The 17,190-nt window shown below is 39.0% G+C and overlaps 1 protein-coding gene across 1 annotated transcript in view; it reads right to left on the reverse strand.

The window, feature by feature from the left end:
• Nucleotides 1-17,190, reverse strand: part of Man1a2 (mannosidase alpha class 1A member 2) — a 112,156-nt gene that overhangs the window by 12,256 nt on the left and 82,710 nt on the right. Inside the window, exons 10-12 of the mRNA XM_038311169.2 lie at nucleotides 14,757-14,976; nucleotides 7,893-8,065; nucleotides 5,532-5,647 (exon numbers count right to left, since the gene is read on the reverse strand). Of these exons, the coding sequence (XP_038167097.1) occupies nucleotides 5,532-5,647; nucleotides 7,893-8,065; nucleotides 14,757-14,976 (509 nt within the window). The remainder of the gene's footprint in view (nucleotides 1-5,531; nucleotides 5,648-7,892; nucleotides 8,066-14,756; nucleotides 14,977-17,190) is intronic.

The raw sequence follows: 17,190 nt of genomic DNA on the forward strand, positions 1-17,190 counted from the left end.
GAGGGCTGACTGAGAAGTCAATGATAATGGCACTGGGTTTTATTTCTACTGCAAGTACTGGCTTTTTGGGAGCCTAGTCTGTTTGGATGCACACCTTCCTAGACCTGGATGGAGGGGGGAGGGCCTTGGACTTCCCACAGGGCAGGGCACCCTGACTTCTCTTTGGACTGGAGAGGGAGGGGGATGGGGAGGAAAATGGGAGAAGGGGAGGAGGTGGACATTTTTAATAAACAAACAAACAAATAAACACCAACTGAATTTACACCAAATGCACATCTGGCAGAACAGTCTTCTTTGTTTCTGACCAGAGCCTCTTTGAATTAACTAACATCTGAGAAATTAAGGGGCTGGGCTAGCCTGTACACTATCTCTCTGTACACTATCAAGACTTAATTCTGATCTTCATAGAATTTTATTCTACCCTATCTTAACATTGTGCCATCAGTTTTTATAAAGGCTGTATCATTGACTTTTAGGCCTTTTATACATGTCAACTACACACTTCATATATGAAAATGTCTGAATATAATCCCAGCACTCAGGGGGCAGAGGCAGGTGGGTCTCTTGAGTTTGAGGCCAGCCTGGTCTACAGAGCAAGTTCCAGGATAGCTAGAGATACACAGAGAAACCCAGTCTTGGAAAAACAAAATAAATAAAAAAAAGTCTGGATCCAGATTAGATTGGTTTAAGGATAGAATGGACAAGTAAAGGGATAAGAGACAAAACTGAAAGAGATAAAAGAACCACAGTAGCTTCTAGCACCACTACCTGAAGATACTTAACATTCATACGCAGTTGAAGCGCATGGACGTTCAACTGTCTTCAGCTTTTGAAAAAAGAAGTTTCATACAGTTTACTCACTGGTTGAATATATGGTAATAAGTTATGCAGTTTAAGTCATCTTGTAATTAGCAGTACAAACACATTTATCTCACTTGTCAAAGTAATGTGCTCTCCCAACTCTCAGGGCAGAGAATGATCTTCTGTAGTATGATTACTACTTGCTTCAGCTTCCAGGAAATCCAATGCTGAATTCAGTAGCTCAGTGTTAACAACTGTCAAAGCTACTGCTTTCATATTGCTATTTCTATGTTTACTCTTGATCTTTTTTAATTTTATTGATTCACAAGTATGACTTCCTGAAAGTGAATATAAATGACTACCTAGCCTACAGTTGATATATTGGTGATGGTCCAAATAGACTCGAGGGGTAGAGACAGCATACTATCTATTCCTGGCCCTAAGTGACATGTACAATGTTCTGGAGACATGGTTATAAAAGTAAGTCATCAGGGGCTGAAGAGACGGCTCAGTGGTAAAGAGCACTGGCTATTCTTCCAGAGGTCCTAAGTTCTAGAGGTCCTGAGTTCAATTCTGAGCAACCACATGGTGGCTCACAACTACTCGTAATGAGACCTGATGCCCTCTTCTGTTCTGCAGGCATGAAGGCAGAACACTGCATATATAACTGCATATATAATAAATGTATCTTTTTTTTTTTTTTTAAAAAGCCAGTCATCAACAGGTGAGATGGGAACTGAAGTTAGGAAGGAAGAGGATGACATGTGACAGGCAGGGTAAAGGCATTCTGCCAGAGGCAATAAAATACAGAGACAGTGGAAGGCAAAACTACATACTTCATGTCTGAAAATGTCTGACTAGATTAGACTGTTTAAGGATACAATGGAAGTACAAGGATGAGAGCAGAAGCAAAAGAGATAGAAGGCCATTGTAGCTTCTGAGAAGCATAAAGGAAACTAGGACTAGCATCTTCTATTGTCTCTATTGTCACATCTGATTCAGGCAAAGGATGCTGATAAGCCTAGAAAGACTGCTGCAAAAAGATCTCTCCTCAGACAGCTTATTATTATACAGTCTTAGGACCAACCTAATCTATGTGCTAACCTCAAAGTACCAACGATAACTGAATTGCTATCATGGCCTCTTTACAGAGCAGGATGAGGAACATACATCATTTATAATATTAATCAAAAAAATACTTAAGTGAAATCCAACCATTAGAAAACAATCTGGAATATAATAGAGGGATAATCTTCATAGAAACTAATCCATATACTTAAAAAGTGTTAATTTTGCAAAAGACTAAAATCTGTATGGAAAGGTTTATACACACACACACACACACACACACACACACACACACACACATTAAAGGTGACTAAAGAGATATGACAACTATCCCAGTGGTGGTTGTGGCACATGCCCTTAATCCCAGTGCTCAGGAGGCAGAGGTGGAGGCAGGTGGATCTCTATAAGTTCAAGACCAGCCTGGTCTACAGAGCAAGTTCCAGGACAGGTTCTAAAGCTATAGAGAAACCCTGTCTCTAGAAACAAACAAAACAAAACAAAAGAGAAAGAAATGAGAGCTAAATACAGTAACACTGTATCTTGAACTGGGATTTAAAAAAACATAAAACTATATTTTGAAATAATAGAAGAAAAATTTAGATGGAATATATGTCATACCATAGAACTATATGACTTAAATCTTCTGAATATGAAAACTGAATTGTGACCATGTAGAATACCCTTTTCTTCTTATTTAAATATTTTTTTGTTTTTACTGAAAAAATTTCCCATCACGTAATATACTCTAATTACAGTTTTCCCTCCCTCCACTCCTACCAGTTCCTCCCCACCTCTCTCAAATCCAGATCCATTCATTCTTGAAAGCCATGCTGAAATACCAAATGCTGGTAAATAACCCTCAAATTATCCAGAGAACAGTGTTGTTTTTAATGAGGAAAACTACGTGTATGTATGAGTATATGGAAAGACAAACCTAGATGGCTTGGATGAGAGGCAGCAAGAGAAACAAGGGGCAAAGGGCTGAGGATAAAGATCAGAAGTCGAATGTTTGCCAAACCTGTGCTAACAAGACTCTGGGTTTGATACCCAGTAGTGTGTGTGTGTGTGTGTGTGTGTGTGTGTGTGTGTGTGTACCATGTAGGAGCTAGGGAGGAAGAGGAAGGGAAGCTCTACCACAACCCATGTCAAATTCCACAGCTTTACATGTAAAGCACGAAAATTTACTGTGACATGTTCATTTAGCTAGGATACAGCAATGAATAACTAAAGCTGTCACTGTCTTAAGGTCCAGTGCTCTTACAACTATTTGATACAGATGCAGGCCTACGCACACAGGACACACGGAAACAAGGAAGGCCCAGAGGTGGGAAACTCGGGGCCAGGGCGGATGCTCTGAGCTATCTGGATGACGTAGGCATGGAAAGGAGTAGAATGAAACAACAAGAAAAGAGAAGCACACAGCACACTGATGTATTAAAAGGAAAAGCAGGAACAGCACTAATTTAGAGACTAAAAAACATTGGAAAACATTAAGACTAGTATTCATAAAAGAAAAATTCAATATGGATGAATATGATAACCCACTTTGAGATGTGTGCACTGTTCTGCTCTAACGTACCAGACATAAGTGAACCCTATTTACATCAGAGTACAGCAGGACACTTGTCCTTTGTGCATTCCCAGTGGCTGAGTGGTAATGGGCAGTAAACATGTGCTGAGCAAATGACGTGTTTTTAAGTCATCCATGTGTAATACACAAGAAACAAACATGAAATTCAGCTATTGGTGATATAAAGACATAATTGCTTTGCATGCCTTTAAGAAAGCATACAAATGTTCTTTTTTTGTTGTTGTTGTTTTTCGAGACAGGGTTTCTCTGCAGCTTTAGAGCCTGTCCTGGAACTAGCTCTTGTAGACCAGGCTGGTCTCGAACTCACAGAGATCCGCCTGCCTCTGCCTCGCAAGTGCTGGGATTAAAGGCGTGCGCCACCACCGCCCGGCTTGAAAGCATACAAATATAATTAATAACCCTCCACCTCCACCTTCACTCCAGGCCTATTTACAGAGCTCCACCTCGGCTTCTGAGTATAAGCTCCAAACTATCTTTTTTCGTTTACATGTATCTTTATATAAAACCTTATGGGAAGAATGGTTGATGATAGAGCTACATTATCATTTAGTACCATTGAAACATATATGATCATTCCTAAGAGATGTATTCTGAACTCAGCTGGGTCCAAAGAAGACCATCATACTGCCTGGCTCTACCTCAGTCTACAAAAACTTTGTAGTTATGGACCATTGTATCTATGCTTTAAGAAGATTTCTAAGTGATTATAAAGTACATAAAAGAGCAGGAACACAATACCTCACATAAAGGTACTAACCACCCCCTTCCTTTGATTTATTATTATTATTTTTTGAGCCAGAGTCTTGCTATATATGTACATACGTATATAGCTCAGGATGGTTCAGGGTTCGCAATGCTCAGGTCTTCTTATTGTAGACTATTAATTTAACTAGGCAAAGATGAGTTACATTTGTTTTTGCTGCCTTCGTTAACAACGTTAAGATGTGTTGTATTTGTTTGTACTGCATTTGTGTATTTGTTTAATTCTGTAAAAATGTGCTGCATTTGTTTCACCTTGCCTGACTAAGGTAAGACTGACTGGTCTCATAAAAAGCTGAATGAACAATCGCTAGGCAGGAAAGGAAGGACAGACAGGAGAAAGGAGAGAAGGAGGGGAAAAGAGGAACATGGCTAGAGCCAGATTCCAGGCAGCCACCAGCCAGATGTGAGAAGCAGTGAAAGCATGATACACAGAAGGAAAGAAAGCTAAAAAGCCCAGAGGCAGAAGGTAGATGAAGAGAAACCAGTTAGTTTAAGTTAAAGAGAGCTAGCCAGAAAAGAGCCTAAGCTAGGCTGAGTATTCATAACTAATAAGAAATCATGAGCTGGTTGGTAGCCCAAAAGAAAAAGCCTGCTACATCTTATCTCTAGAGTTTTAGGGTTAGAGATCTGCACCACCAGAAGAGAACATTTATTTGATAAAACAGCTACTTTATAGTCATTCTTAGAGAGAGGGCTTAATATTTACCAACCCAACTACATAAAGTAAGTACAGTACATGTAACATACAGTCACAATTTGATTATTTAGCAATTATGCAGCAACACTACTCTACAAAAGTGTTAATGAATAGATAAATATGTGGCACCTATCTATAGTGGAATATTATTCATCCATTAAAAATGATGAAAAATTGTCATTTCTATCAGCCTGGGTGGATATAAAAATTATTATGTCCAGGGAAAGATGCCAGGCACAGAAAAACAAGTAACTGTATGATCTTGTTCATACGTGAAATGTAAGAAGGGTGACCAGATAGGAGGATAACAATAGCAACGGAGCCTAGAGAGAAGGGGCAGAGGACCAATGAGGACTACGTTACAGTCACATGGGGAGAACATAGTTCTAGTGTGCTATTGCTAAAGCGTGATTATAGATAACACTACATTTCAGAAAGACAGGATTTTAAAAGTTGTCACCATAAGGAACTATTTAAGTTGAATGATATGATTAATTTGATTTCAACATTACCCTATATATTCCTGAATAGCAACATTATAGTAATAGTTTTTAATCTTCTTATACCACTTAAAATAAGCTTACTTAAAAACATTTTTGAGTATATGCTTACTTTAACGTCTCAGCAAGAAAGAAGCTCTGCTGCACGTCATCATGTGTCGGAGTGAGGGAGTACACATCCTTGACTCCGGAGAACCCACCACTGACTCGGCAATACTTTTCAATAGCCTGTGAAGGGAAGCAGAGAGGACAATTAGTTCTGTGGAATTCAATTCTGAAGGTCAAATTGAAAGATTGCATTCAAAAGTTCATAGAAAGAATAGGCATAATGGCCTTGCTGGGAAGCAGACAGATGGACCTCTGTGAATTTGAAGCCAGCCTGGTCTTCTACAAAGTGAGTTCTAGGACAGTCAGGGCTATATACTGAGACCCTGTCTCTATCAAAAAGAAAAACAAGTGCTGATATAAATCTGTAAGAAAATTGATCAAACTGATAATATATTCAGCCTACGCATAGTGTTATTGAATAGAAATATTCTAATACTGGAAAAACAAACGGGGATGTCTTTCCCTCTCTAATACTATAATCTCTCTACAATAAGCTTATGTTTTCCTGACTTAAATGTCAAATTTGACCTATTCTTTTTGAATTAGGGAGTTGTCTGACACAAAGACAGAAGTTAACTTGTAATTAGGGGTAGAGGAAATGGCTAATAAAGCACTTGTCTCGGAAAGTGAGGACCTGAATTTCAGCTCTCCAGAATTCATAAAAAAGCAGAGTGCAATGGTACACGTCTGAACTCCACATACACATGCATGAGTACACACACACACACACACACACACACACACACACACAAACACAAACTGAATATCAATGACCACTTCCAAGAACAAATACTAATTCACAACACTCTAACAATTTAGGAGCTGTACACAGCAGTGATGACAGGAGGTATTTATGTAGCCATGCTCTATTCTGAGACACAGTCTAACCAGTTAGCACCATAGGTGGTGAGAAGTAGCAGGAAGTGCACACCTGCAAGCCTAGACAATAATGGCTACTATTTAAGAGTTAACAATCTGCTGAAGGCCATTCGAAGAGTTTCATATGCTCTGGCATTTAAATTTCATAATCCTAGGAGGTTAACAGCTCTACTTTTCAGATGGAGAAACTGAGCTGAGTAATTTGTTCTCTCTTAACTACTGTGTTCTAATACTTGACTAGAATTTAAAATACTGTATATTTTTTCGTGTGTCCTTGAACATGCATAAATCAAATGTATTAAATCAAAAACAATCTATTTACAACTCTACTTTTAAGTCAAAGCCACCGAATATCTTGCTGGTGCAGACGGCACACTTTAGAGCTGGACTGTTCAGGAAAAGCTCTTTCTTGGGCTCCTCTGTCTAGCACCGAGCACTGTGCAATGAAGGCACAGTACTTCACTCACCACTGCTGCTGCAGCGTTTTCCTGCTCTTGCTGCCTGCCCTACTCTCCTGGCCTTCTCTTCTACCGGAAAGCTAGCTAACAACAAAAAGTGCTTAACCAAGTTCTTTCCCTTTTTTCTTTTCTTCTTCTTCTTTTGTTTTGTTTTGTTCCCAGCATCACCTGTAATTCCAGTTCCAGAGGATCCACCACCTCTTCTGCCCTCCACAAGAATGCACACTCATGGGGTATATACAAATAATATATAAATGTTTCTGTTTGTTTTAAAGACTAGCTCATCATCATATTAGAACATTTTAGGCCCAGGCAAGCTTTGGGCTCACTTAGCAGCCCAGTCTAGTCTCATACTTATGACAGCTCCTACATTAGCCTTCTAAAGGTTAGGATTATAAAAGCAGGTACTACCACACTCAATGTGAATGCTGACTACTGAAGAGTAAATGGACTGCTTCCTTTACTACTAACCATAACAAATTCCTGCTTCTGAATACTCTCTCTCTCTCTCTCTCTCTCTCTCTCTCTCTCTCTCTCTCTCTCTCTCTTTCTCCTTCTATGTGTGTATGCCACATTTTTTCTTTTAACCTATTTCTAAAAACAATTTACTGGTCCACAAAGGAATTATTAGAATACAAGGTAAAATAAAAAAGAATCATCCTCCCAGGCTATGAATCTGGGTTAATATGACAATGCTTTTTTCTTCAGTGGTTAAACATTAAAAAGAGATAATAAACATAATATTGCTTATTCTGTAACAGCATTGGGAGACTGCCTTTTAAATAACACCTGATAGTTGCTTACTAGAATAGCAAGTGCATGCGGCTATGAAAATACTATACTGATAGAGAGCAAACAGGAGTCTAAGGCTCGTTTGTACTGCTTAACAAACAAATTGAGAACAGTTACTTTCCCAGGGAAAGGAAAACGAACGTTTCTTGAAACCAAGTAACCGGGATGAGGATAACATGGTACAGGGGCAGCCCTACCCAATCAGCTTAGACAACAGGAGAAGTGAGTGTACTTACCAGTGCTGCTTCCCAGCCCCACTGCCTGTATCTTGGGTCGTGGGTGAAACGCCACAGATACCAATAGGTTTCGATTACTTCTGGACGGAGGATGTAATACTTTTCAGCTTGCCGCACAGCCACAGCTTCCACTGCACCATCAAACTTGAAGGACTCAGGACCTAGTTTTAATGCTGTAATGTGTCAAAAAAAAATGTGTGTGTTTTAAAGAATACCTACTGTTCTCTCTAAAAGGAAGAAGTATGAAGTAATCTTTATCTTTTGTGGGTTTTTTTTTTTTTTTTGCTTCCTACTGCTTTAATTTTTATTTATTTATTTGGTGTTAAAGACACAGATATAGATAGACATTTCTATCTTGCCTGGTCCAGCAGCCATTCAGTACCAAAGAAACACACAGAGATTTATATTACTTAACTCAGGCTTATTATTAACTAGCTCTTAAAACCTAAACTAACCCATAATTCTTATCTATATTTAGCCATGTGGCTTAGTACCTTTCTTCAGTGTAGCATTTTCATCTTACTTCCTCTGCATCTGGGTAGTGACTGCAAACTGAGCCTTTCATCTTCCCAGAATTGTCCTAGTCTGGTCGTCACACCTATACTTCCTGCCTGGCTATTGGTCAATCAGTGTTTTATTAAACTACTATGGGGACAAATCTTTACCTCGTACAAAAGTATTATCCCACAGCACCCAGAGTCTCTCACATATTAGGCTGAGCTACACCCTAGTTCTGAAGTAACTTTGATTATTTTTACTGTTACTGTTTTACAAAATTGGTTTCAAAAGAACTGGTTCCAAAAGAACCACATTTTCCTCCTAACAGAATGAGAAATATTTGTATGCTCTCGCATGAAGTATCTCTCAGTGTAATATGCATCAACACAACAATATGGGGCTAAATCTGACTCTATCGAGAGCTAAGCAGTACCCTAGAAACAAATGCAATCCATGAACACAGATACTACCTGTCCCTTTACTTGTGTCTTCAATCATTTTCATCAATATTTTGTAATTTTCAGCATACAATTTTTCTATTTGGTTAAATCAATTCATAAAGTATTGTTATTATTGTGGGGGAGGCATGGAGGAGTATGCACACAGGTGTGAGTGTGCAGACACTGCATGAGGAAGCCAAGGAGAGGAAGGCATTTAGCATCCCCTTCCATTACTCCTTGTCACGTTCCTCTGAAGTAGACTCTTGCTGAATCTAGACTTTGCAGTGTTTCAGCAAGGCTTGCATTCACCAGGCCCCAGCCATCCTTCTGTCTCCACTTGTCAGTCTTGGGGTTAAAGAAACACGCAGGCCCAGGTCTAGCTTTAAGTGGGTGCTAGAAACTCTGATCCTCAAGGCCGGACAATACAGAGCCCTTTCTCTCTAGCTCCAATTATTTTATCATTTACATTATCATAAAGAGGGTTCTTCTCCTGATTGCTCCCTCCAACAGACTGTGATTAGCATAAAGATGAAACTGGTTTTTGAACACTGACTTGTATCCTATCACTGCAGTGGAGTTCCTCATTCTAGCAGGGTTGTGTGTGTGCATGTCCAGTTTCCATTAGGATTTCCTACCTACATATCACTATGTGGAAATCAGGATGATTTTTCTTCTTCCTGTCTGATCTGAATGCCTTTCATTTCTTTTTCTTGTCTGACTATTCTTGCTAGTAATTTCTAGTACTATATGGAACAGACTCTGAATTCAAGGCCATCCTTGGTACATAATGAAACTTTGTTAAGAATAAATGTCCAACACCATAAGCATTGAGATGAAATTTTTAAATCAAACTTATAATAGAGCCATAAGAAAGTACAGTAGAGTATAGAATAACCAACCAGCTTGAAATATATGAAAACTAGGATTGTACTTTCTAATAATCCAAAGATCTAAGCTGAGAACAAAGATAATTAAAATCAGTGAAAGACTTAAAAGTACAAGGCACAAATCAAACAGTGAGCTTCTGGGGATACCATGACAAAGAGGGCCACAGGTTCAACTTGCTACATAAAACTGACACTCAAAATAGGAGACTGCTCAACAGTGCTATCAGAAACACAACTGTCAGGAATAAGGTTCCTGCCAGTCCTCTGGAATTCCATGGATGTCTCAAAGGCAGAGCTGTGACACTCTAATTAACCTGCACACATCTAGCATTCAGTCCGCATATAAGGTGCCCCTGCTTAAGGGAATAAGTAGTTCTTGCAACTATGGCATGCCTTATTCTTAGTATACTTGCTACTATAAATTTGATGTTTAGACCTAACCATTCGTAGTCAAAATCTTCATGACAAAAGCCCAACTGCCCATTGGCAAATATCGATGCTAGTCCTCAATGTCTCATTAATATTAGTTTCACCTTTTACATTTTTATTAGCTTACAAAAAACTGGGTTCCATTATGGCATTTTCAAACAAAATTTATTGTTTCTCTCCCACATTTTTCCCCTATTCCACCCTCTTTCATATTTCCTGCCTTGTTTCCTTCCTCCCACATTCATGTCACAAATGTCACATGACCCACCCATCAACACCACCTGTTCCCCTCTTGTCTACCTAGTTTCCTAATCTCTCCCTACTCTCACAACCCCTTACTTACATACATGCATACATTAAAAGTTATATCTGCATATGAGCGAAAATATGTGATTTTCATATTTCTGAGACTGGGTCACCCATTTTCCTGAAAATTACAGCAAACACTGCTGGCAAAACTGAATGTCTACCCAGAGAAAAATAAACTTTAGCCCAGCTTTCATTCATCCCAGAACACCAAAGATGTTAACTCCAAACCTGAACCCCTGAAATTGCTGGTGGAAAAGCAGGGAATATATGTGAAGTTTCAAGTACAGAAACAAGAACTTTCTGAACAGGACTCCAATAGTACAGGAGATAGTCCCAAGAGGACACAGACGGGACTACATGAAACTAAGAAGTTTCTGCACAGCAAGGCAAACTATCAGTAGAGCAAACAACCTACAGAATGGGAGAAAAATCTCTGCCAGTAATACCTCAGCTAGGGGGTTGACAACTAGCATATATAAAGAACTACAAAGCTTAAATGCCCAAACCATAAAACTGATAATTGATAAATGGGCTAATAAAATGAACAGACACATCTCAAAAGAAAGCACACACATGGCCAAATATTATTTTTTAGCCATTAAGGAAATGGAAATTAAGGACATCACTTTGGGACTCTGTCTCACCCTAGCCAGAATAGTTATGATTAAGAAAACAAAACCAGCATGGCACAGTAACACTACAGGTGAGGAAAAGCACGAATATCCTGGTCATAATACATGCTCTCCAATTTGACTTAAGCAACACTCAACAAGAAGAGTACCATGCCTTCTTGTACTGGAAACCTAGCTAACCACTAGGTGCTACTGAAATCATGGTTACTGGAGGAGGATCTACAACCACTAATTTACTAAACCAGTATAATCCCTAACAACAATCTGTAAACATTTGTCCTTATACCCACAGGTAAATGTAGTCTTCACCCCTCATCAAGGAAACTTCTCTTTGCACAGAAACCACTACAGAAAACCACAGCCAATCAAATGCAGTCATGGAGCCCAGTCCCAATGGATACATCTACAAAGTACTCTCACATCTAGGGCTCATTGAAAAAGAGGAGGCCGAAGTCTGTAAGAGCTAGAGGATTGGGGAGCTGTGAGATTGTGTCTCCTAGTAGCATCAGAAGCTATACCTGTAAAGTCACATCAAAATGACTGCCCAAATGAGAGCTGAACAAGTCTGACACCAATAGGCATGCCAAACTGGATGGGGAAAAGCCCGTGAGGTCTCAACCCTACACAAAGACAACTACAGGCAACTGAGTAAAGCTGGGGGCAGGAGAGGTGGCCCTCCCTAGGGATGAGTACACCATCTGGATGTCCAGTGCCAATCAGCCCTAAAAACACATAAACAAGTAACATTATATTGACTGAACAAGTTATATTTAGGAATATATATGTATAATATACATATGTGTATGAATTAACAATTGATTAAAAAAAAGGAGGCCATGAATTTGAAGGAGAGTTGGGAGGGACATATATGGAGGGTCTGGAGGGAGAAAAGGGAAGGGTGAAATGTAATTAAATGTCAATCTCAAAAATAAACGAGGGAGGGAGGGAGAGAGGGAGGGAGGGAGGGAGGGAGGGAGGGAGGGAGGGAGGGAGGGAGGGAGGCAGGCAGGCAGGCAGGCAGGCAGGCAGGCAGGCAGGCAGGCAGGCAAGGAGGGAACCCTTATTGGGTTATGGGGAAGAGGAACCCTTAAGCCCTTAATACTATTGGTGGGAGTCTAAACTAGCAAAGTCACTATGGAAATCAGTATGGAGCTGCCTTTGTTTCACTCCCTGTTGCTATGATCAAATACAATATAGAAAAGGTTATTTTGACCTCAGAATTCCATGTCACAGTACACCACAGTGGGGAAGTCAAGGCACAGGAACCAAGAGCAGTCAGTCACGACATCCAGTCAGAACTAGTGTACAACAAATCAAGGTATGTAAGTGTGGTGATATTTTGTTTGTGTTTTAACAAATGAAGCTTGCCTGAAGATCAGAGTGCAGAGTTAAGCCACTAGAGGTCAGGCAGTACTGGCACAGATGGATCTCTGTTAGTTCAAGGTCACCCTGGGCTACACAAAATTGATCCAGTCTAAAGAAACAGCTCACACAAAGGCGATCCCAGCACTGAGGATCCCATGTCTTTAATCCCAGCGCTAGGGAGGTGGAGACAGGAGTGACATGGCTGGGCAGAGAGAGGAACATAAGGCAGGAAGAAACAGCTCAGAGCAGTCTGAGGCTGCTGTCTAGGCAGACGGTCGGAGGGTGCAGTCTGAGGATAGGATCGCCCTTTTGGTCTAAGCATGGGTAAAGGTAAGAACTCTAGTAGTGGCTGGCCACTCAGCTTCTCTAATCTCTCAGCTTTCATCCCCTAATTTCTGACCCGGGATTTCTTAATCTTTTAACATTGAGACCAATCAGAATTCGTGGTACCTGTATGCTTGCATCCAGCTTGTTTTCTTCTTTTATATAATCCAGGGTTCAAACCCAGGAAACAGTGCTTCCAACTTTTAGAACAGGTCATGACAATCTTCCAAAGACATGCCTACAAGCCAACCTAATCTAGACAAGTCTTCATTGAGACTTTTTCTCCAGGCAATTCTAGATTGTGTCAAACTGATAATTAAAACTAACCACTAACCAACAGGTAGTTCCCCAAAAGATTAAAAGCAGAACTACTGTATGAGCCAGCTATACCCCTCCTGGTAAACCAATAGGATTCTATATCGTACTACAGGATATTTATACATCCATGCTCACTGCTGTTCTCCTCGCAACCATAAGGAAATGGAACTGGCTGAGATGTCCACCAACAGCTGAAAGGCAAATAAAAATGTGGCACAGATGCACAACAGAACTTTACTCAGCTGTTAACTACATTTTAAGTGTATAACTCACACTCCATATTATCAGTGATAATTTAATTTGTAAATCAGGTCACTAACTGTCTTAATACTAACATTAAACTATACTGGAATAACATGTTAATATTCTTTTGAGCTACTTTTTTTTTTTTTTTAAAAAAAAAAGTAAAACCACTAATTTGGATAATAAAAAATTAAAGGGTCAATTTCACCTTAAATTCCACCCCTTACTATATAAAAATATCTCAACAGATTTATGAACAAGGACAAAATTCAAGCCTACAATATCTGTGTCATGGTACTTAATGACAAATTAACTCTGAAAAAGAAATTCATTTACTATAGAAAAGCAACGATTCAACTTCTAAAACCACAAAGAGGCATTACAAGTTTGTAGGATTCCAGATCACTAATTATTTCACGTAGGAAAACATGTTTGTAACCACTCCAAGGCAGGCGGATTTCTGTGGCTTTGAGGCCAGCCTGGTTTACAAGAACTAGTTACAGGACTGGCTCCAAAGCTACAGAAAAACCCTGTCTCAGAAAACCAAAAACCAAAAACAAAAACAAACACACACACAAAAAAAGGAAAAACGTGTTTGGAAAACCAAACTAAACTGCAAGTTTCCCCAGTGCTCTGCAGCCCCTTTCACTACTGCACCATAAGAAGCCCTTCTGCATAATGAACAGCCATCTGTGGATGTACACAGCGTCTGTGCTTTCAACCAATTTTTGTCAACAATAAAAACCATCCTGACCTCTAAAACAGAGAAGATCAAAAGATACTATATATTTTCCCAAAGCAATGCCAGAGGATTTTCTTAAGCAAACATAAATATTACTAGTGAATCAAGCAGAAGACAAACTGTTTGACAGTCAAACAACAGCTGTATTTTGGAGGGAATGATGAATCTATTTTGGTTCCTTTTATTTTCTATTTATTTTTTTTTTCCCTGAGACAGAGTTTCTCTGTAGATTTGGAGCCTGTCCTGGAACTAGCTCTTGTAGGCCAGGCTGGTCTTGAACTCACAGAGATCCGCCTGCCTCTGCCTCCTGAGTGCTGGGATTAAAGGTGTGCATTACCACCATCCAGCTTCCTTTTATTTTCTTAAGAGTATAGGTACAGTGATAAAAACTAACAGTTTTGGATTTTGTTAGAAAAATACCTTTTGTGCTTACAACAATTAGTTTCTAAATATTAAAGAATAAAACAAACAAAAATCTCCCAAGAATTCAGAATTTTTTAAAATGAAACCTATTTCTGGAATTAAAATGAAAGTTCAGAAAAATTATCTGCTATTTTAGTGTGCAGTATTTTGAAGTGAACAGTACAAGTATACTACATTTTCCTTCTAATTTCTGGAAACATGTATAACTGAGGTTTTTGACTAAGTTATTAAAATAGCCTTATTAATATTCTTACCAGTTCTGTCATATGACTCATGACATGTTCGTGCAATTTCTGCCCCTAGTTCTAGATAGTGGCCAGCTTTGTCCTTCCTGGAACCATCTGCTCCAAGTGCAAACATCCCCCCAGCAAAGCAGGCCAAGTGCCCCATCTTCCTTTCCAAGTGTCCATTCTTCCATTCTCCAATGAAGACAAGACCTCCTCGGGATTTCTTGATAAGATGTTTTTCTATAGCCTTTGAGAAAAAGATAAACAATTTACACACAGACTGTTCTGCTTAGCTTTAACTGTCAACTTGACATAACCTAGTCACCAAAGGGGATAGTCTTAGTGAGGAATCATCCAGGTTGTTCTGAGGCCATGTCGTGTCTATGCCTATGGGGGACTGTTTGGATTGTCAATTGAAGTGGGAAGGTCGCAATACAAATATGGCAGCACCTTTTCATGGGCTGGCCCTAGCCTGTGGAAGAGAGAAGAGAGCTAGGGGAGCAAAAGCACACAGGCGTTAGGAAGGGCCCGCTCTGCTCTTGGCAGTATGTTTTAGGTTCCTGCCCATACACAACAACGGGCTGTAACATGGGATTATAAGTCAAATAAATCTCCTCCTTCCTATGTTATTTTTGGAAGGATAATGTCACAGCAACAGAAATGAAACTAGAACACAAACTTCGAGTGTCTGGACTTTTGGCCAACAGGAAGTCTTGGCATTATGATACTTATAAAGGAGTAACTTTCACAAACTACAGACCCACTTTGTAAGTAAAATTTTAATGAGTTACCAAAGCATATAAAATCTGGAACAACATCCTAACCACTACTGTAATCAAAACAGAAGAGGAGAGATATGTATGGCCTTTGAGTGCTTTTCTGTGTGATATTACTTAGATAGCTTGTCTTCTTGAGGTAAATGAGATTCATAATAATTAATCAACAGAAATCATCCTAAGAATTCATAATCCAAATGACTTCTATCAATTCATTTTCTATTCCAAAACAACAAAAACTGAACAGAAGATTGAATAAGTTAAGATAAAATAAGGTTTTAATAAATAGCTAAAATTGTTAATTTTTCATGTAGTTATGCCACTTAGCAAGGTAATTTTAAAAAGCATAATATACCTTGCACATGGTAAAGCTTTCAAAACTAGTTGAAACTTGATATATACATCCCTTAACTCCTTAGAAAACTGGTTTCTCAAAGTCAGGTCATTTGATTTGGATGTTTTGTCATGGATAAAGGGAGATAATCTCAAAAACAGGATACTCTCCTAGAATGTCAGTTTTACTAAAGAGATAATGGGGATAGCAAAGGAAATATTTTACACTAAAATATAAGAAAGGTAGAGCATAGCATATTTTAATAATGAGAATTTTATGAGCTTTGCTCCTCTAGATCACATCCTTAGACTGCTAAGAGGGTCAAGCTTTTCTTTCTGAAACAAGATATGTACTTCTTTAAGGATTAATTTACATTTTGGTTATAGGCTGTTTTCTGACATGTTCAATAACATCCAGTTCTGGAAAAAATACACCTTATATTCTCTGTAATGACAATGTGTGTTTTACAGAAATGTAAGGATTATGCCTTCATCACCGTATGTTCCAGAAGGCCTGTTATAATGTTCCACATACTCAATAAATAATTTTATAAATAATGGTGCTCTTAGATAATTAGATCTGGTTGATAAAGACAATGATAAGAAACTGATAATCAAATGATATGGATGACCACCAGATTGCAAGGTTTTTTTGTTGTTATTTTTTTAACCATGATATTCCCAAATGTATATATTTAAAAGATCAGTCTTTTGAATGGAGAGGCTAAGATTCTCACCTTTACAAGTCAAGTGATATTAACACAGCTTCAACACACACAATAATTGCCTAAAAGTTGGCTGTAATTTTTTTTTTTGCTTGCTTGCTTTTGAGACATGGTATTATGAAGCACAGGCTAGCCTCAAACTCATAGACATCTGCCTGCCTCTGTCTCCTCCTGGGAACTGGGGTTAAGAGTGTATACCACCATATTTGGAGAGTTTTAACTTTTTGCATAATGTTTACATTGGTTTTGTCATTTCTGGTCTTTACAACACAAATCTTACTATGCTATAAGACAGCCAAACATGCTTATGAACTTACTAGGACTAAAGGAAGGGCGGATGAAGACAGGGCTTTGCATCCTTAACTACCTTCAGGGTGCCTGAGATCGACTTTACTGCACTCTTCTCTCTAAAGAATATAACAATGTCTTACATAAAATGCTAACCATTGAATGGGAGTTAGGGATAATTATATTACGTTTACACATTTCCACTAGTATTACAATAGTTGCCTGGATGCCAAAGGATTAATCCCAGCACTCGGGAGGCAGAGGCAGGCGGATCTCTGTGAGTTCGAGACCAGCCTGGTCTACAAGAGCTAGTACCAGGACAGGCTCCAAAGCCACAGA

Source organism: Arvicola amphibius, chromosome 14 (assembly GCF_903992535.2).
Source record: "Arvicola amphibius chromosome 14, mArvAmp1.2, whole genome shotgun sequence".
In the NCBI taxonomy this organism is placed as follows: Eukaryota; Metazoa; Chordata; class Mammalia; order Rodentia; family Cricetidae; genus Arvicola; species Arvicola amphibius.